Source organism: Colobus angolensis, unplaced genomic scaffold, assembly GCF_000951035.1.
Source record: "Colobus angolensis palliatus isolate OR3802 unplaced genomic scaffold, Cang.pa_1.0 Scaffold112, whole genome shotgun sequence".
NCBI lineage: Eukaryota > Metazoa > Chordata > Mammalia > Primates > Cercopithecidae > Colobus > Colobus angolensis.
The window spans coordinates 1525054-1546165 of NW_012112253.1; the positions used below are offsets into that span (position 1 = coordinate 1525054).

At 46.5% G+C, this 21112-nt stretch overlaps 1 protein-coding gene and 1 pseudogene across 2 annotated transcripts in view; one reads left to right on the top strand and one right to left on the bottom strand.

Annotated features, from left to right (window-relative positions):
• The window catches only part of PCSK6 (proprotein convertase subtilisin/kexin type 6), a 149335-nt gene extending 139420 nt beyond the window's left edge, over positions 1-9915 (bottom strand). The window contains exons 1-4 of the mRNA XM_011958127.1: positions 9754-9915; positions 5307-5456; positions 3979-4143; positions 1721-1825 (exon numbers count right to left, since the gene is read on the bottom strand). Of these exons, the coding sequence (XP_011813517.1) occupies positions 1721-1825; positions 3979-4143; positions 5307-5456; positions 9754-9915 (582 nt within the window). The remainder of the gene's footprint in view (positions 1-1720; positions 1826-3978; positions 4144-5306; positions 5457-9753) is intronic.
• Positions 9794-13726, top strand: LOC105522943 (annotated as a pseudogene). Its single transcript, XR_001003513.1, has 2 exons — positions 9794-9824; positions 12979-13726. The product of XR_001003513.1 is annotated as a peptidyl-prolyl cis-trans isomerase A pseudogene (transcript).
• Positions 13727-21112: the final 7386 nt, after the last annotated feature.

The window sequence follows — 21112 nt, forward strand, 5'->3', positions numbered from 1 at the left end:
CAACAACTCAAAAGACTTCAGTTGAAGAATGAGGATGTTTCTTCACAAGGCAGATTAAGCGCTTGTTTAAAGTGAAAGTGTGGAGGGGTCCTGCATCGACCTCTTTCCTAGCTTAGAATTTCCTCCAAGATGACAGATGACAGTCTCTCAACCTCACAGAACTCACACTTCCTCCGGGATCAGCCTATGCACCCTGTACAGAGGCCCCCTGCTGCTCAGTTTTCTACTGATCCACACTTCCCCAAGTGCCTCACTCTTTGGGAACAAACAACTACAATCTGGCTTTTTCCCTAGAAGATTAAATATACTGGCCCCTTTGAAAAATATTCCTTCATGTTCCATGGTGTAAGCACAAGTAGACGTAATTTCACCCCCATGTGATGGGGTGAGATGGTGCATGTAAAGTGCCTAAGCACACAGTCATCCCTTAGTAAACAGTTAACTCCTTCCCTCGCTATGAAGGAATAATGGAATTAGCACAATGTTTTATATCTATCTCATTTGACTTATCCGTATCTACCTATCCATCCATTCATCCATCCATCCACCTATAAAACCAATCCAGAAATATATTCAAGACAAGTCTGCCTTTTCACAGCCCAGGTCCATGGGTGAGCTCCATGAGGACCACTTCCTCCATGAGGACCAATCAAATGCCCCAGAGAAGGATAATTCAGGCACAGAGCCCAGAGATAGCGCGTCTCTCCAACCAATCCCTGCTCAGTCAATACAAAAAGAGCCCTGACTGTCATTGAAGTAGGTGGGTTGGGGCAACACCTAGAACCCATTTTTCCATAAAAACTTTACTGTGTTTTCTGGAAATAGCTGAAATAGTATAGTGCACCGGTTAGGGAGCCCAAACAAACATCTAGCACATAAATTAACTTTTAAGAGAAGATGATTTCTGTGACCTAAAACTATGATTTACCAATGACCTCCGTTCCTTGTTGGGGCTGCTACTGCTTCTCACGTGAACTTCATTTTCCATCTCAGCACTCATTGCCCTGTGATATATCACATATCTTTCTATTTCCTGCTTCATTTTCTGTCAGCCCCGCCGCCAGCTCCACGGGCCCTGGTGTGGACAGAGCCAGCCGCACGGCAGGTATTCCAAAAATACCGAATAACTGAATTCATTGGAGGCGCACTTGGCCATCTTAAATTTTTACTCTTGACAAGTATCTGTTGATTGGTATTTGTCAAACCTTAATTTCAAGTCTATGCAGAAAGGAAATATAATTAACCACCCAATAAATATGGATTATATTACAATTTAAAATGTTAGCTTCTTTTCAAATCACACTTGTTTTAATCCTGAAGATCATGTGAATCTTTGAGGAAAAAAATGTCAGTTTTCAAATTCATAGTAATCATTAACATACACGTTATGGCAACCACAAATACATCTACCTGCCTGATCTCTAATTTCATTATTAAAATACTTGCTTGAATTGCTTAGAGTTTTTGTTTTATGGGTAAGATTCATATATGTATCTCCTGTAATTATTGTATTTTGTGGATTTTAGAATGCTGAGAGATCTTCACTCACATGATTGAGTTCAGATGGTCTGATATGTAGCTACACCTGTCTTGCTGTATTTAAAGTGAATGTGGAAAACTCATGTCTATCCAGAATCATATTAAAATCCAGACTCTGCCATTTTTAGGACCGTAGACCCAAACCCTCCAGCCCTTAGGAAAGCATTCTGACCATCTGTACCTGGGGGTCCATTCTGAGGAAGGTATGAGGGCCTCTGCTACTCAAGGTCGATCTTTTAAAGGTTTTGCTGTGATAAAAATGGTAGTAATCTTCCAGGTTTCCAATCTGCAAGACAAGAAGCAGAATACCATCAATTAATAGTCTCACAAACAGCTTCCAAAATCTTCCACCCCACAAGAATCTCCCCGTTGTCTGAGGGGCTCATTCTTCCAGAGGAAACATACCCTCCACCGCACTGCTCCTCATATCTCTGGCATGTATGCAGTGTTTATAAACATGAAGGTGGATTTAGACACTCATTTTTAGATAAACAACACTAAGTCATATTTCCCATGGAGCACATACTCCACCACATCTCACGGTAAATTAACATCATTTAAAGTTTGGACTATCGTGGCCAAGATTTCTGGACAGAAATGAATGTTCGTTTAGAGCCAAGCATCCCTGAAGTAGCTAAGTTGGTGTCAAGTCAGGTCTACACCAAAACATTCATTTATAAACAAATTCCATCCTCTCCACCCCATGGGTAAACTGAAATATCGAAGAATGAACACTCACTCTCAAGTGCAATGGGACAGCCAAAGAAAACACGTGGATCCATCTGCTTGGGGATTGTGAAAGGGTCAGACGAGAACATCTAAACCCCCGAGGTGTCCCAATTTTCTGCCAGGGGCAGTTTGTCAGGACAGATTTCAGCTTGAGGACCGGATGGAACCAACAGCAGCCCTGTGGCCCAGCCCCTGACCTTCAAGGACTGGCCCTCACTGTAGCACCAGCTCACCCTCACATCTGACCAGGCTTGAGCATGGGGACATTATTATTGGAAGCCTGCTTCTTGGCTGTAGAGAGGTGCTAGTTGATCATCATCCTCCAAAAATGATTTTAAAATCAAGATGGACTGAACATCATATAGACTCTCAAGTTGATCTTCTCAGTCTAAACCATCCTAGTTTCCTTTCCAGCTTGATTAAAGGGTAAATTTAAGACTAATGGTCCTCTACAGCAGTTCTATATGATGATTACAAACATGGGTTTTGAGTCAGAACAATTTGGTCCAAACCCTCCCTACCTATCCACCAAGATTAGCCACGTGACCTTGGGCAAGGATATTTGACTCATGGGAATCTCAATTCCTTATGTGTAAAATGGGGATAAAAGTACTTACCTTTAAAACTTAAGTAGGACTAAAGTCTACCCGACTCACAACTCCTTGGCTGCCCCCACCTCATACATAGCCATTTAGTCTGCTATGGTCTGACCTCAACAGAGTTGACTGGCCCAGGGGGAGACCTGGAGGGACTTGGATACAGTGAGTGGCCATTTTCACGTCTTTGCACAAGAAGATAAGGCAGGAGTGCAAGAGAAAGCCTCCGAGCCCCTTTACTACCCTTCAGTTCTCCTTTCCAGCAATCCTGGTAGCCTGGGTGTCTCCTGTTCTTGGGTTTAGGAGACACCACTTTGTTCCAAAATAAAGAACTCCCTTTTCTACTTCAGCTTGCTCCAGTGTGTTTCTGTTGCTTACAACCATAGAACATCAAATACTAAGATAGTCATGAGGAATAAATAAGAATCACCTATATAGAGCCTAGTTTAGTGCCTAGAACCTAGTGGGCATTCAACAAATGCTGGTGGTCCTGGGAGCTCTCTCTCTGGCTCCTCCACTCCCCTCTCTGGGTCTGGGTTGCTTTAGATTTTAGCCAAATCCAGGTCTGCATCTAATTTGACCCCTTCCCTCTGGGTGACCTCGGCTTACCCTCTGTTTCCTTATGAGACTAACAACCACCACCCTGAAGGGTTGCTCCAAAATTTGAATGAGATAGGTATGTGTGAAAGAGCTAGCAGAGACCCAACAGTAAGGTAGTAAGTGCTCGATACACTGTTTCCTGCAATTCTGATTCTCACATTTTTCTGCCATCATAAACCTCATTATTTCTGCCCTATTTTTCTCACAAGCACTTTTATTTTTCTTCCTACAGATAAGTCACCTTGCTCACTTCTTCAACAAAGTTAACTGCCACATGTGTCAAAAGGCTGCTCCTCACCCACACTACAGCAGTTATTTAGCAACAGAGGCAATCATGGAGTCTCAACTTGCAGCAGTGTTTAATCAACATGTTTGCTTATAAGCTGCCACCATCCCTGGGAGATATTACATAACTTTTGGTCTTTTAACTCTGGGCATTCAAGTCAATTCCGTCAGGGACATGGAGAAACTAAGAGTTGAATAAAACTTGCTAGCAAAGAAGCAGACTAATTACAGAACTGTTGACTCTTAGCAGGCCCATGTCAGGGTGGCCCTGGAAGCCATTCAGGGCAGCACCTGGCCTTTGAACAGCTAAGCCAGGCTTGGGGCAGCCACCTTTCCCCTCAAAGGCCAGTCCCAAAGCCATCCAGCCCCCTGCCCCGGGGCCGCCATGACCATCCTTTGCAAAGGCCCCAGGGTCTGGGCTGATGTGAACTGTTCTCCATCAATGATCCAGGAAAGGCACATACAGTCCCCAGAAAGCTGACCAGTCCAACCACCTCTGGAGGCAGCAGTGGCCAGAACTCCATTTGTTTGGACACTTATGTCCTGCCTAGCATGAGAGCTGGGGGGCTGGGGAGGGATGCTCCCACTGCAGGGGAGAAGGGGACACCAGCCAAGGCTGCCCTTTCAAAGCCAGCTGCAGAAGAAGCTGGAATCATACATTTGTCTTTTGTGACTGGCTTATGTCATTCAGCATAATGTCCTCAAGTTTCATCAGTGTTGTACCATGTGTCAGAATTTCCTTCCTTTTTAAGGCTGACTAATCTTCCATTATCTGCATACCTCACATTTTGTTTATTCATTCATCTATTGATGGACATTTGGATTACTCCCACTTCTTGGCTACTGTGAATAATGCTGCTGTGTACAAATATCTGTTCATGTCCCTGCTTTCAATTCTTTTGGGTATATATCCACCTACTGTTTTTTGATAAATTTTCTTGGAACATAGCCACACCCACCCTTTCCCTGCTGTTCATAGCTGCCTTCCTACTACAATAGCAGAGTCGAGTAGTTGCAACAGAGATCCTAAAGCCCATGAGGATAAAATAGTTCACATGTGAACTTTGAAAAAGAAAAGGTTGCCAGCCTGTGACGTACAGCATTTGCTGCTGAGTGTATCTGGGGAGTTTACCAAAGTCTCTGATATCAAGCATGGGTTCTCTAGGTTGGGAAGTGGCGGTCCATACACTGAGTGACTCTGCTGATAAACAGGTGTGGCTGCAAACCTAGACCTTCAGCATCTCATTGAGTCTCTGAGCCGTGCTTTTCCCATAAACCTCTTGTCAGATGCTCCAAGAGGTCCCATCCTTCTGTCTGACTCATGTGATCCTGCCCTCTGCTCTCCCCTGGAAACATTAGGCATCAGGTCAGGAGTGTGAGGTTTTCATCATGGGCAAAACCAGTGAAAGAACCAAGGGTGACACAGCAGGAGGCAGGGGCAGCTGCCCAGGAACACAGGCCCATTGAAAGTCTCCTCAGCCCGGATGATGCTGCATTTACGATACAGCCATCGATGTCTCTCCTCCCCACTCACCTAAGCCCTTCTAGGCTTCTCACCTGACCTACCACAGCAGGGTCCACCCCAGGTAAGAGGAAGTCCTGCCCCTCCCCAATGAGGGAGGCTGTTCCTTCACAACTCTGGGTGCCTTCATGGGGAATGGGGACAGGATTCGAGGCTGTGAGGCCCCCAGGCTCACACAGGGTCACCTGTGGGGATGTGGCCACTGGCCTGGTTCAACATGAAGGACACCTGGCTGCCCCCTCTGGCCCTGACTCACAGATTAGGGTGTGAGAAGGACCCACAGAGATGTCCTCATTTCACAGATGAGTAGACTGAGGCCCAGGGAGGTTAAGACTACGTCACACTGTGGGGCTCCCAGTTCCTAAACCAGCAGCCTCCCCTGCTCACAGACAAGCAGGTGACAAAATTTGATACTAAATGACATACAGATACACAAGTAGGGTTCAACATGATTGCCACACTTTCAGGACCTCTTCAGGGTCAAATGGACAGGGCTGGACTCAGGAAGGGGGCGGCCTAAAGACAAAATCCCAAATAATCCTCCAGGGAAAGTGAGGTTCTTTTTTTTATCTGGCATTTGCCCTGATGGCAGGTATTCCTCCCTGCTCAGCAGCCTGGACATCCTGGGTGGCTGCTGCTTGGCTGTGGCCTCGGACACTGTCCACACCAGGCGCTGGCTCTGCTCCTGTGCTCACAGCTAATTGACTATGCACCACTTCTCCAGCCAGTGCCTGAGCAGCTGCCTTTATAATCAGGAGTGGTGGCTTCCACGGATTGTCACTATTGGAGGGTCCTGGCAGCCTCCTCCTTCCCTTGATTATAGATGAGAGGCGCTGCCTCCACCATCCCAGGCTACCTCCCAGTCCTGCTCAGCCCCGTGTCCTCCCCTGACCTCCATCTGCTCTTCATCAATGAATCTGACTGCTAGTCTGCAAGGCATTGTTTTTTTTAATGTCATAACATAAATTTAAATATGTTCTTGTTCTCTTTCCTGCCCATGATATATTCACAATGAATTAATTAGAGCCCGTCTCGTGCACCATTCAAGAAAATAAACAATTTGCTGAATATAGAATGCTCATGTTTCTTTACTCAACATTGATAGGTGATTATATGCATTACTTGATAAAACTGGTAACATCGTTAAAACATCATTACAAACCTTGCTAAATGTTCTTGACCAGAACAATGGGAGAAATGAGATCAAAGAACTCACAGTGAAGAGAGTTTAATGTAGTGTAATCCTCTTTAACAAGATGATCTGACATTTAAAAAAATATAGGTAATATGTGCACACGACATAAAATAAGGAAGGTACAAAAGGGTATAGAGTTAGTAGGGAACAGCAATCCCCCCTCCTTCATCGGTCCCCCAGCCAGGGTTCCTCACTGTTGCTGAGTGCTCCTGGCTCATTACAAGAGCAGCTGATGCTTGCCGGGCACACGCCCCACTTCAGGCAGCAAGCTTGGAGTTCAGATGAATGAATAAGTTTGATTTTCATAACAACTGTAAGGGGTAGATGTTATGACTGTCCTCCTCTTACATATGGGGAAACTGAGGCACGGAGCAGTGAAATTGTTCAAGATTCATTTAGTCAATGAATAGTCAGGATTCTTCACTGTTGAACCTTCTGCCTCTTGGCACAGTTAAGACTGTTAGTTGCCAAGGGGGATTTCAGGCACCTTGGTCCTTGTCCTTTGCAGCAGGTTCTTTCCTGGAGAACCAGTACCCTCAGCATGTGTGCACTTTCCTTCATTTCAATAAGGAAGTCATGGGAGATCTATATTATGTTTCACGTACATATTATTCCATTACGTCCGTAAATGAGTATGTGTACACATGTGTGGATGTATAGAATGTGTGAGTGCTGTTGTACACACGTGTACACATATGCAGATGTGTATGTGCGTATGTATATGGATGTGCAAGTGTTTGTATACAGATGTATATATATGTATACAGTCATGCCTCAGCATCAGTGAGGGACTGGTTCCAGGCCACCCCGCAGATACCAAAAATTGACAGACGCTCAAGTCTCTGATATAAAATGGCATCATATTTGCATACAACCTACACACATCCTCCAATACTTTAAATCATCTTTAGTCTACTTATAATACCCAATACAATGTAAATGCTATGGAAATAGTTGTCATACTATATTGTTTAGGGAAAAATGACAAGAAAATAGTTTATACATCCACCATACATTTTTTTCATGTTTTTGACCTGAGGTTGCTTGAATGTATAGATGTGGAACCCATGAATAAAGACAGCCAACTGCATATGTATTCAGGGGTGTGTGTGTGTGTGTTTGTGTATATACATGTGTATATACAAATCCAGGTATGTGTGTTTATGTAAGGTTCATAAACAAATGACTCTGAAACATACCAGGTGAGTCCTTGGTTTTCCCACAGTTCTCACATCCAAGTCAACCTCCTGGGGCCACTGCCGGGTTGCCCTAACTCAGAACCCCAGATCTCTGGCTCGCCACCTTGGTACATGTCAGATTCACCTGAGTAGCCTGAGCAACCCCATGTGAGTGTGGGCTTGGCTCCAGATGGATGTTCTGGTTCCAGAGGTCTGAACAGCCACTGGGCACGTGGGTTCTGAAACTCCCCCGCCGAGAGAAGCTGAGCTGTATCCAGGAACTGTATCAGATACCGAGAAGGCAGGCCCAGAAGGCTGTTTCTTCATTTCCTGCCAGCCAATCCCGGGTCCTTCCAGGCTCAGCTCAGCATCATCTCCTCTGGGGAGCCTCTCCCGCCCATGTGGGTTCTAAGCACATTGCTCCATAATGGCTGAGTCCTCCAGGGGCTGGGCCAGGTCCGCACCATCTTTATCCACTGGCTCCTGGCAGGACCCCTAGGTCAGCACATAACTTCCACCACACCAGAGCGGAATCAACAACACTGTGCACCCTCACCATCCTGCACCCCAAACCTTTCCTCTTGAGGCATTCCTTGTCTTGGTAAAAGCCACCACCAAACCTTCCCAAAGTGGGCTCTTACATGGCTCCCAAACCCACTCCCCGCATCACACCAGCCCTACTGCAGGCAGCCTCATCCCTCTGCTCGGACCCTCGCTGGCCTCTTAGTCTCTCCCGTACCACTGCACTGACATTCCCACTCTGATTCCTTCCTGTCTCAGAGGGTACATGACCAGCCAGGACCCCTCTCCAGCCACAGGCCTGGCCCTGCCCACACTGTCCTCTTTCGTCCAGTGAAAGGGGCCCTGCCCTCACTCACTGTTTCATGTCCCTGTGCTTGCTCAAGTCCCCTCACACCTACAAGACTAACTCCTACTCTGCTTTTAACCATCACCTCGGCTGTCACTGACTCCAGGAAGCCCTCACAGACCCCCAGGCCCTGTCTGCCCAGACATGGCTATCACACCCTTCATCCTCCCTCCCTCCACCATAAGTCTTCAAGGGCAGGAGCTACGTTGTCTGTCAATCCTCGGGGCCTGGTTGTGTCTGGAACACAGAAGAGCTTGAAATCTGCCTAGTGAAATGAACAGACTTCTGTCTCCAAATAACACTGGAAGGATACACAGGTCTCCCCTCATCCCACCTGTGTCCCGCTGTCCAGTGAGGCCCCACGTCCAGAGGCGGGGTGAACGTGACCCCAGTGACTTCTGGCCCAGGCTCTGCTATCCTGTCTTTAAGTTCTCTCTCAGTCCCTGTCCCAGGACAGCACTGAGGTTGGGAGGAGGCTAAGGAACCAGGCAGACCACCTGCTGGTTGTGTGGTCTGGGCAAGACCCCCATTGGCCTCTCTGGTCTGAGGACTTGAGGCAGGCAAGGCCCAGCCGGGCACTCCCTTCAACTGGCCAGTGCCCTTCATTCACGGCATGCACCAGCCATGAGAAGAACTCTTGGGCATAGGTGTGGACGAGCAAAAGTGGCTTGTAGGGTCACATAAGGGAGGGGTAGGAACCCGCACGAGAGGACAGGCCTGGCCTGAGGTTTACAGAAAGGGCCTCCCCCGTCATGTCTTTTCTTTAAATGCGAGTGTAGCTGGCTTCAAACAAGATCTCAGTGGGTGCTGCAAGCTCGGGTTCACTCTGCCAGAAAAGACAATGTTTTCTGAAGATCCTGAGGAAGGGAGGAGGAAAGCTCAATCTACTCTATCATGTTTAATTTGCAGCAAAGTCATAGAGAAGCACGCCGAATCTACCCCAAATGACATCAAATAGTTCCAAAGGTCCATCCACCCACTCAACTCTCCAACGGACGTGACTGCAGACACAGGTGCAGTTCGTAGCCCTTGAGCAGGCTGCATTGTTGGTGGGGGTGGGTTGGCTAAGTGCATACTTTGGTAAGTCTGCAAAAACCCCACCCCACCTCCCCAGGCCAGCCCAGCCAAACCCTGCCACACAGGAACAGCTGATAAGCAGCCACGGAATGTCTCAATTCAAGGCCTCAGTGATGAATGGACTGTAGATGAGGCTCCTGACTTTGCAAAAAAAAAAACTGTACTTTATCACTCCCAAAGCCTGCCCTTGGCTGGAAACAGATGTTCCAAGCCCCGTCCGCTCCGCAGCTGCAGCGTGCCTGCTTCCGGAGCCGCTTGTCTGTCTTCAGGGCCGGCATCTGCCGAGGGCCTTGGCTTTCTGGAAAGAGTCTATGTCTAAAAGTCATGGTCGTCTGAGTTCAGTTATATAATGTTATTGATCCCAGTTGGTTCGCTTAAGAAAAACACAACTAATTAGACTCTATAAAAACCTACACACTAAATTAATTCTGTATTGCTCTAGTGACTTCCGCCTGAAAAAAATGTTATAAATATAGATGACCACTGGACCTATATTTAGCCAGCATTGGGTTACCTGGCATTTATAATTAAGGAAGTCTAGAGAGAGAGAGAATGGACATTTTGTTGTTATTTCTTAAAGCGTTTTTTCAAAACTGCTTCCCATTTCAGTCACATATACACATAGCAACATTCTGTTATTGCAATAATTACAATCCTGACCCAAGTTAAGATGATTGCACAATTTCCCAGTCTCCTAAAATTACTTTCTTCAACACATATCCACCCAAACTATGCAATTAAGCTGCTCAACATCCTAAAAATTCCTGAGAAATCATTAATTTTTACTTAGCAAACTTCATTTTTCTCTTCCCTTAAGTCGCCAAACCAAATGGTCTGGCTTCGGATGAGAACGCTTAATTTCTACATGTGGCCTCGGCCTGTATGTTCAATGTCTACAAAGAGCTACCTGAAAAAACTCTATAATCCTTACTTTGAATATCTCCATTTTAAATCATTTCCTGGTCAAAGGTTTCTTTATGACCGTCTAGAATTAGTTGTTTTACCAGATTCCTAAATCCAATGCCTCCAGTATTCATTTTTGTTTGGTTTTGTTCTAATTTAAAAATAAACCGTAAAACTCTTCTTTTTCCTGAAAAATTCCATTCTAAAGCCATCATATGGGGAAGAACATGGTGTGTGTGGGGTGGGAAGATCTGGGGTGGCCTGGAACAAGGCATGGCTGGAACCCAGAAGGTAAGGAGGGAGCCCACACTGGGGAAAGTGGAATCGGAGCCCATGGGGCCTATGGGTGGGAACAGGCTACTCTAGATGTCAGAGTCTAGGCAGATAACCAGGGTGTCCACTCAGGGAAAGTGAAGACAGAGGACATGGCAGATTGGTTACCCACACGGGATGGACGGAATATGTTACTACATTAGGGGCCATTACAATTGATAAGAGACCAATGGTAATTCCCTGGTGTCTGTGGCTGCACTGCACAGTTCTGCAGAGATAGTGCTTGTTTATGCGAAGGACAAACTGGAGCACTGGGGCTGATGGGTCTGGGGTCACTAGTTTCTCTGCACTGGGTCAGACCAGCTTTGCCCTGTGCATTCAGTTTTTCTGTAAGTTTGTGACAGTTTCAAAAAATTGTAAAAGAAATTTTTAATTGTAATAAAACAAGGTAACCAGACCTTTTAGCCCCTTTCCCAAATAAAGTTTAAAGAATGTATGGTCTAAACTGAAGACAAAAGCTCTTTCATGCTGAGAAGTAGTGACAGACTGCTTCTCAGAGCTGCACCATTCCTTCCTCCCATCAAAGCAGGGCCCATGGGATCCAGGAATTATTTTGTAAAAGAGACAGAAAGAAAATTAGGTGTATTTCAAGGGCAGGTGACCTCTGGGGTAGGGAGGCTGCTTGAGGCCTGGCCCTGCCCCATGTTCCCAGGGCCCATACTTCACCCCCAGGCAGAGCACATGCCCCTGCTCCCCGCACGCTGCCCCTGTGCAGCTGATGTGTTAGCAGGAATGGATTAGAGCCACATCTCCCTGCTGCCCACTAACTTCCCTGTGCCATGTATGGTCTCTCTAGTTGGGTGAGGTACCCCCAATGCCATCAGGGCCCAGCCTCGGACCCCATGGTAGGGAAGAGGTGAGTCTGTGGAGACTCCAGGAACCCAGAAGTGCAAGATCTCCTGAACTCTTCCAGAGAAGCCAGCATTCAGATCTGACATGCGCTCTCCCAAGTTTTTAATAATGGCAACTCATTGTATATGTTACCACCACTCTGTAGCCTGCCTAAAACATGCCTGCAGGGTACAGGCAGCCTGTCGTCCTGGAAAGTGGCGATCGAGACACTTGGTTCAGACTTTCCCAACTTGAGGAGGCCCACTGTTTACTTTTTTTTTTCTGAATATGTGAGAAGTAGGGGGTGCCTTATCCTCAAGAAAGTCTCATCTAGTGAATTCGCCAGGGGAGAGAGGCTCCAGTACAACTCCACGTCTGCTCTCAGCACAGAGCAGCTCTGCTCCTGAAGAGTGGACTGTGTCTGTGACCTTGAGCACCAATGGCTGTGCACAGCACACCTGGGCAGTCTGCTTACATCATGGATCAGAGAACAAAGCTACACTGAGCACCCAAGGCAGTCAGGGGGAGCCCACCTGGCTCCTGCCAGTCCCCCTCCTGGGCTCCCCAGAAAGAAGGGTCAGTGCTAGGCTGCAGCTCACGGCTACTTAACCAAGGAAGGTCATGTTGGAGGAGGCTACAAGGTTTTTTAAAATAAGATTTTGTCTTTATGAAAGAAATGTTGGAAATTCAAATTTTTAATATCTAAAACACCATCACTTGAGAGCAGTTATCCCAAGGGAAATCAAAAGGAATTTTAGAAAAACTAATCTTCAAATTTTTCACTTAAAAATATATACTCCCTGTCGCTGAAAGATGTGAAAACAGGGTTCTGAACAGATATCTGCATACCCGTGTTCATAGTAGCATTTTCCACAAAAGCCAAGGGGTGGGAGTGACCCAGGTGTCTGTGACTGGTTGAGTGGATCAACACAACCTGGCATGGACACACGATGGAATATGGTTCAGCCTGAAAACGGGAGGAAACTCTGATGCGTGCTACAACACAGATGAGCCCTGAGGACACCGTGCTCAGTGAAATGAGCCAGGCACTAAGGACGAATACTGAATGATTCTCTCTGTATGCGGTACCCGGAATGGTCAAATTCATAGAGACAGAATGCAGTTGCCAGCGGCTGTGGGGGAGGGAGGAGTGGGGAGTTGGTGTGTAAAGGGTACAGAGTTTCAGGCTGGGCACGGTGGCTTCTGCATGTAATTCCAGCACTTTGGGAGGCCAAGGCGGGCAGATCACCTGCGGTCAGGAGTTCGAGACCAGCCTGGCCAACATGGTGAAACCCCGCCTCTACTAAAAATACAAAAATTAGGCTTTGCAGACGCTGCCGCCGAGGAAATTCTTGTACTACTAGCCATGGTCAACCCTACCGTGTTCTTCGACATTGCCATCGACGGCGAGCCCTTGGGCCGCGTCTCCTTCGAGCTGTTTGCAGACAAGGTTCCAAAGACAGCAGAAAATTTTCGTGCTCTGAGCACTGGAGAGAAAGGATTTGGTTATAAGGGTTCCTGCTTTCACAGAATTATTCCAGGGTTTATGTGTCAGGGTGGTGACTTCACACGCCATAATGGCACTGGTGGCAAGTCCATCTATGGGGAGAAATTTGAAGATGAGAACTTCATCCTAAAGCATACAGGTCCTGGCATCTTGTCCATGGCAAATGCTGGACCCAACACAAATGGTTCCCAGTTTTTCATCTGCACTGCCAAGACTGAGTGGTTGGATGGCAAGCATGTGGTCTTTGGCAAAGTGAAAGAAGGCATGAATATTGTGGAGGCCATGGAGCGCTTTGGGTCCAGGAATGGCAAGACCAGCAAGAAGATCACCATTGCTGACTGTGGACAACTCGAATAAGTTTGACTTGTGTTTTATCTTAACCACCAGACCATTCCTTCTGTAGCTCAGGAGAGCACCCCTCCACCCCATTTGCTCGCAGTATCCTAGAATCTTTGTGCTCTCGCTGCAGTTCCCTTTGGGTTCCATGTTTTCCTTGTTCTCTCCCATGCCTAGCTGGATTGCAGAGTTAAGTTTATGATTATGAAATAAAAACTAAATAACAACAACAACAAAAAAAATACAAAAATTAGCTGGGAATGGAGGCGTGCGCCTGTATTCCTACCTATTCAGGAGGCTGAGGCAGGAGAATTGCTTGAACCTGGCAGGCGGGGGTTGCAGTGAGCCAAGATCACACCACTGCACTTTAGCCTGGGCAACAGAGTGAGACTCCATCTCAAAAAATAAATGAATGAATGAATGAATGAATAAATAAATAAATAGGTACAGAGTTCCAGTCTGAGAAAATGAAAAAGTTCTGGAGATGGACAGTGGTGATGGTTGCATAACAATGTGAATATACTAAATGCCTCAAACTATACACTCACAAAGAGATGACATATTTTCTATTATGTGTATTTGACAATAGCAAACAAACAAAAAACTGTACTCTGCATTCTGTTCCCACCTTTCCTACCTCTCTTGTGTCACTCAGGATGCTAGAACCATGGCTCCAGTGTGCCAGCAGCATCTGGAGGCCTGAGAGGGAGAAGGCATAGCCAACCCCAAGGCATAGCCAAGCACGGCAGTGCTGCCCAGCTGTGATTATTAACAGCTCTTAGCTCCAGGCAGTGCTTCCCATCCTTGGCCCCTCTCTATTGTGTGGTTTCCCTTAAAGAGAACAAGGACACAGGAAGGAGGTGGCGATGATCTCAGGGACAGCCAGAGTCACCTGACCGGGACTGACAGTCATGGGTGGTGAGAGTGTCAGCCAAATACCATGCAAGCTCAGCTTCCTTTTATCCTGGAGCCTATCCCAAGTGATGGCTTCGAAGACCTGCTGACCAGGTGGCACAGTGACCAAGCTCCTATGCTGACCTCGTGACAGCTTGCCCTGCTGAGATCGGCAGCTCCCAGTGCATGAAGATACAGAAAACTTTCATCCAGCTGCATCAATGCCCCAACTCAATAACACCAATTAAAAACAGGCGCAGAGAAACATGCACTGTCATTCTGCTTCTGTGACTCAACCCCACGCTGGTAATTAAAAATGAAGAAGCTACTGATGAGGCAGCTGTCATGATTTCACCAAAATACAACTAAGGGACACCCTTTCCCAGTTGCAAAACATATCTTGGCTTGTAAACTAAAAATAGACTTTGTGCAATTTTCATACAGCTCTTTTAAAATGGCATTTTGGACTTTTCCTGCAAGCTGTGTGCTAAGAAGTCAGGGGACCAGGTCCCAGCCCACCTCTGTACCCTTGCTGGCCCCAGTTTCTACTCTATCAGGGGAGGCGCTACATTGCTTTTTCTCTCCATCCCATTTGCACTAACATCTGTGGCTTATGGAATATTTGCCAACAAATGATTTCAACAGAACTTTCATACTCAAAGTAAAACCTCAGCAGCACTAATTTACAGATGAGAAGTAATTGCTTGAAAGGAGGGTAGGAGAAGACGGATCATCCTATTCCAGGGATGGAAGGATGGATGGTCCCCTCCATGGCTGATTCAATAAGACTACACGTAACAGCATCTTATAAACAGGGACTTGGTGAAGACCCACCCACAGTGACGAGGCTCTGTGCAGTCACTGTCCATGCATTTATCAATAGTGACGCCCACCCTGACTCCCGGGCAGCTCCAACCATTCCTTCCTCTTCTGTCTGGAACCCATGTCCTTGTTTTCTCAAGCCACTGCAGGTCTCCAGAGGCGTCTGTCCATTCCCTCATTCCTTCCCTCAACAAGTATCTCGGCAGCTGCTCGAGTCACGTATTTTAGACATGAGGGACCCAGAAGGGCCCACATGGGCCTAGGGCCTGGATCCAGGGGAGAGGCTGATAGAAGCGAGTATGACACAGCAAGATGAAGGAGCCACACAGGAAGCCACTTTGCCTACCAGACTGTCAGAGGGCATAACAAGGAATTGCAACCTGCCAGATGCACCCCTAGATAAAAACAGGGACCCGCATTTTTAGAGACTGGAGTCCTAGCAGTGGAGAGAACATCTTCTCTACTCATCTTTCAAGGCAAGAGGGAGCCAGGGAGAGAAAGGGGGAATACACAGGACGAGGGTCAAAGGGACGCAAGGAGGTAGCAATGAAGGGACCCTAGGCCTCACCTTGCACAACCAAGCACGCTCCAGAGGGAGTATCAAGATCTCAACTCGGGCCAGGCACAGTGGTTCATGCCTGTAATCCCAGTACTTTGGGAGGCCAAGGTGGGCAGATCACCTGGGGTCAGGAGTTCGAGACCAGCCTGGCCAAAACATGGTAAAACCCCGTCTCTACCAAAAACATAAAAAATTAGCCGGGTGTGGTGGCACACACCTGTAATCCCAGCTACTTGGGAGGCTGAGGCAGGAGAATCACTTGAACCAGGAGGCGGAGGTTGCAGTGAGCCGAGATCATGCCACTGCACTCCAGCCTGAGCAACAGAGTGAGATTCCATCCCCCCCGCCACCCCCCTCCCCCCAAAAAAATCTCAACTCAGCAGTTGAGATCTTGGGCCTTGGAGCCAGAGACTACCCAGATCTGAATCCCAACTCCTCTGTTTAAGTGAAAACGATCTCTGAGGAGCAAGTTCCTAAATTTCTCTTCAGCTTCCCTTTCCATGCATTGGGATTAGCAGCATTCCCCCTGCCCAAGGTTTCTGGGGGTATAAATGAGGAGTGATGCATATGGAATGCTCGGCTCAGGGCCTGGCCCCCAGGGAACAGCTCCAGCCTCCCAGGGTGCAGGCTGGTCAGCTGGCTTTTTTCCACAGTATTTCTTAAAGAAAGGAACAAGGTGGCAGCTCACTTTGTGGGGGAAAATGGATTGCAATAAAGTTAGTTGCAAAGTTAGAGAAATCTCATCTGCCCTTTGATTTCAATTCTTAAAAATATATGGAGTATTTCTTTACCAGTGGCCCCTGTGTGGGGAAGATAATCGCACCTAGCCAGAGCCACAAAGGGCCAAGGTGAACAATACAGGGTGCAGGGCAGGTGGGAGCCGAGGAGCTGTGTTGGGGACAATCCACACACAGGCAGCCCTGGCCACCCCTCCGGGTATGCAATACTACTCATATCTGGCAATCCATTTTCTTGAAACTAACTTATCTCTTATCCATTTACTTTTACAAACTCTTAGAAAATGAGCCTGCACTATCTGTCCAATTCCAGACTGAAACATTTTTTAAGTCCAAAACTTCTGATTTTGTAAAACACATTCTGGCCTTATGTCATCTCTTATGCTCACATTCCATCTGATGTTTGCTCGTCCCCTCCTAGAGCTGACATCTGGTGTCTCCAGTACCCTCCCAGATGGCTGCCGATGGTACATCCCCTCCAGAGGTGGAACTGGGTCCAGCCATGTTTTAGGTGGCTTGCAACAAGGTAGTCAGACACACTCATCCTGCTCTCTCAGAGGGCTCGATGGCTGTTCTACTCATGCTGGGCTATCAGGCAAGACACAGTAAAGACCTATGTGGCTGTCATGTGCACTATCTCAGTTAATAACCAGCAAGTTCACCCAACTATTTCTGGGCGGGTGGGCACAGGTCATGGTGATAGGAATGTGAAACCCAACTCCAAGGCTGTGTGGTCTCTTTGCCCCAGTGGGTTTGAGTCTCTGCAGCAGAGAGCACACATGTTGAAAGGGGTTTCTGCAAGGCTTTGAGCTGAGGCACAAACCCAAATGCCATAGAGACCCCAGCTGGGCAATGTGGCCCAGGCTATACACAGTCACTGGACCCCAATATGACCCCGTTTCTTAGGAGGGCCCTTGGTACAGACTCCGGCAAGGCTCCTGACTGTTGTTTGCTCACCATTTACAGACCGTCTGTCTCCAGGGATTGTGCCTCGCTCTCCCTTTCACCATTTGTCTTCCCTCCAAAGGAAACAGACCCCAGCACCCAAAGCGTGTCTGACAGTCCCAAAGGCTCCATATTCCCAGCAGATTGGCTCCTTGCTCCTTCCAAAGATTCCCATTCTGCTCTGTTTCTCCCCAGTGGCAACCACAGACAAACTCTGTCAATCATTCACGCTCTCAGCGACGTGTCTAATTACTCACAATGCCACCTCTCTAACCTCTTTCTTGAATCCAGGCTAAATTTAGCAGTTTTGGGTATACCTCTGTCAGCTTCTACCTAATTCCTTCACATCCATTTTACTTGGAAAAAACAGCCTTCCATTTCCTTTAATGACCGTGACATCCCGCAAGCGTGCTGGATGGGCCTGGATTTTACTACTGACAGCTGTAGGACTGCGGTTCGCGAGCCACGTGTTCAGACAGAAGGGGTGGGTGTGTGTGTAGCTTCTCTCAGCCAAGGGTGAAAGGCTTCCAGACAGAAGACAAACCCTCTCCAGGCCACCTCTCCTCACCCAGCCTCACTGCTAGCTCAGCCCACTGAGCCCTTGGGAATCTCTATTATATACATACATGTATTTTAAAGCCCCAAACAAGTGAGAAACTCCTGTGCACCTTTGATACTTCCTCACACACCCTTGGCTTAGCTGAAAGCCCCTACGTGCCTGCACAGGGAATTATGTGTGTGCTGGCTTCCTTCATCCTGCTGCCCAGCTCTAAGTGTCCAGACTCTCCCTTTCACTTCCTAGAAACATCCTGGGTTGCACAATAAATTCTGTGGCCACAGTAATCCTACCAGGAAAGGACGAATCCAGGCCCACCCAGCTCTCATGGCTTGCTCCGTGTCTCCTCTCCCTAAGTCCACGCCACCTGCTGCCACCACTCCCATCCCCCTCAACATTCCTCACTGCACTGTCATTGGGCTCCCCTTCCTCCATCACCATTGTGCCATACCTCCCAGGTAACTGACTCTGCTGACACCCTGATTCCTGCCCTGTCTCCTCCATCCCAGCAACTGTGAACACAGCCCCAGCCGGGCCCCTCACCAACACCCCTCTCTCACCCTGAAGCCTCTCACCCATGGTGACATTGGTGGTTCCTGGTCCTCCATCCATGCCCCTGCCACTGGGTCCTCCAACCCTCTCAGTCCCTTTAGACAGCTGTTTCAACCATGCTCTCCTTAGAACCCTAGACAGCCCATGCTCCCACCTTCTGAAACATTTTTAAGTCGTAAACTTCTGATGTTATAAAATGAGTTCAGGCGTTACATCATCTCTTAGATTCCCAGGTGTGTAAAGAAAAATTCACCTCGAGGGAGAGAGATGTGCGTTAGGTTCTATGAAATTCCATCTGATATTTGCCACCCCCTCTCCCAGGCCCCACACTTAACTGAGGGCCTCCTCACCACACAGCCACATGGCCACCACTATGCCCCTGTGAACCCTCACACAGGTCCCTCTCCTGCCCAGGAAGACCCCCCACGATGGTCTGGGCCTAACCAACCCCACGCCTCCATGTCCTCCTCTCTATGGGCTCTCTGTCGTCTCCCCTCAGAAAACTCTCTCAGGCCCCTCTCCTAAAGAGGGGACTTTCCCAGGGTCTCTGGTCCCTGCCCCAGCATTTTCCTGTCCTCTGGCCCTCTTTCCAGATGCGACACCACTCCCTGGCCTTCCTTCACCAGTATTATGCTGTCCCCTCTGCCCAGGCCCCCTGCCTATCTCCATCAAGCCAAATCTTCCTCACCCTCCAGGGCCAGCCCAAACACCTGCTCCTCCTAAATAAGCTCCCTGATTCCAGGGGCCATAAGGGACAGAGGGAGCAGAGGGCCACCTAGACAAAAAGCCAATAGCAGTGGAAAGGGTCTTAGTCACTCAGTCAAGAGGTGTAATCCAGCAGACTTAGAACTCCACACCCAACAACAGAGAATAACATTTCTCTCTAGAGATATAGAACGTTTTCAAAGACTCCAGTACCAAGACTTCAAGCACACCCTCCAAATGTCAAGGAACTGATTTCCAAGAAAGCATGGTCTCTGGCTGTAATGCAATTAAGTTGGAGGTCAACAGGGCAAAGAAAGATTTAAAATGCCACACATTTGGAAATTCACAAACACATGTTTATATAACTCATGGTAAAAGAAACCATCATAATTGGGATTAAAAAATACTTAGAATGGAATAATAATGAAAATACTATTTAGGACAACTCATGAGCATTAGTGGACATGACCCTGGAAAAGATGTGTGTAACCTGAGGTGTTCACAGTAAGAGAAATGCTGAAAATTCATAGGATTAAGCATCAAACTACAAAGTTAAAAGAAAAAAAAATGAGAAGAAGGTAATATAATTAGGACCAGAACTCCATAAAAGTAGAAAACAAATTTACAATAGAATTTAAAAAGCCAAATGCAGTTCTTTAAAAATCTGGCAATATAGCCAAACCCATGGTACCACTGATAAAGAAAAAACTTAAGGCCCAAAGGAATAAATAACATGATAAGTGAAAAAAGGATGTAACCGCAGATCATGCAGAGGTTTAAAAACAATAAGGAAACACTACCAATGCTGTTACACTCATAATTCTGAAAACACAGACCACATTAAAAAATTCCCAGAAAATTATAATTTATGAAACCACTAACTAAAAAACAAATACAGGACTTGTCAAACTTTCCACTAAAGAAATTGAAATAGGGCTTAAACTCCCATTTCTCTCACACAGAACAGGCGTAGACAGTTTTACAGGTAAGCTCTACCAAAATTTCAAGGTATAGACCATCCCAGTCTTAAGCAAGCTCTTCCAGAGAATAGAAAAAGCAAAATTGTATGAGGCCAGAATACTTTAATCCTAAAAACAGACAAAAACAGTATAAGAAAGGGAAACTCTAGGTCCACTTTGCCCATGAATATAGAAGCAAAACTCCTAACTAAAATGTTAGAAAACCAAATTCAGCAATGAGGAAGAAAGATAGTCTGCCATGACCATGGTGAGTTTATTCTAGAAATGTAAGGATATTTTAGCATTAGAAAGTCAGTAAGTGTAATTTTTACAGTAGCAGAATAAAGAAGACACAGGAAAAGCATTAGATAAAATTCAAAACCCATATGATTTAAAACTCTTAGCAAATTAAAACAAGAAGGAAACTTTCTTAATTTGTTAAAAAGGCATTTACAAAAAATAAACAGCAAATATCAGTCTTAATGTAGAAACACTGAAAGCACTCCCTTTAAAAATCAAGAACAAGATAAGAATGCTCAAAATCAATGCTTTTATTCATCATTATACTGAAAGTTCTAGTCAACAGCCATGATAAATAAACAAGTGGCTTAAAGATTGATTAGGGAGAGACAAAACTACAATTATTCACAGATGATATGACTACCTACATAGAAAACCATATCAAATCTATGGTTTCCTATGCTTTACATAAAAAATACACAAATTATTGGAAGAAATAAGGGACTTTATTGAAAGGTGGCTGGATGTGAGACCGATCTAAAAAATCAACTGCATGTCTATATACCAGCAACAACTATTAGACACTTAAGGTACCTATACCTTTATCAGAGATGTGTAAGTTGTGTATACAGGAATTTACAAAC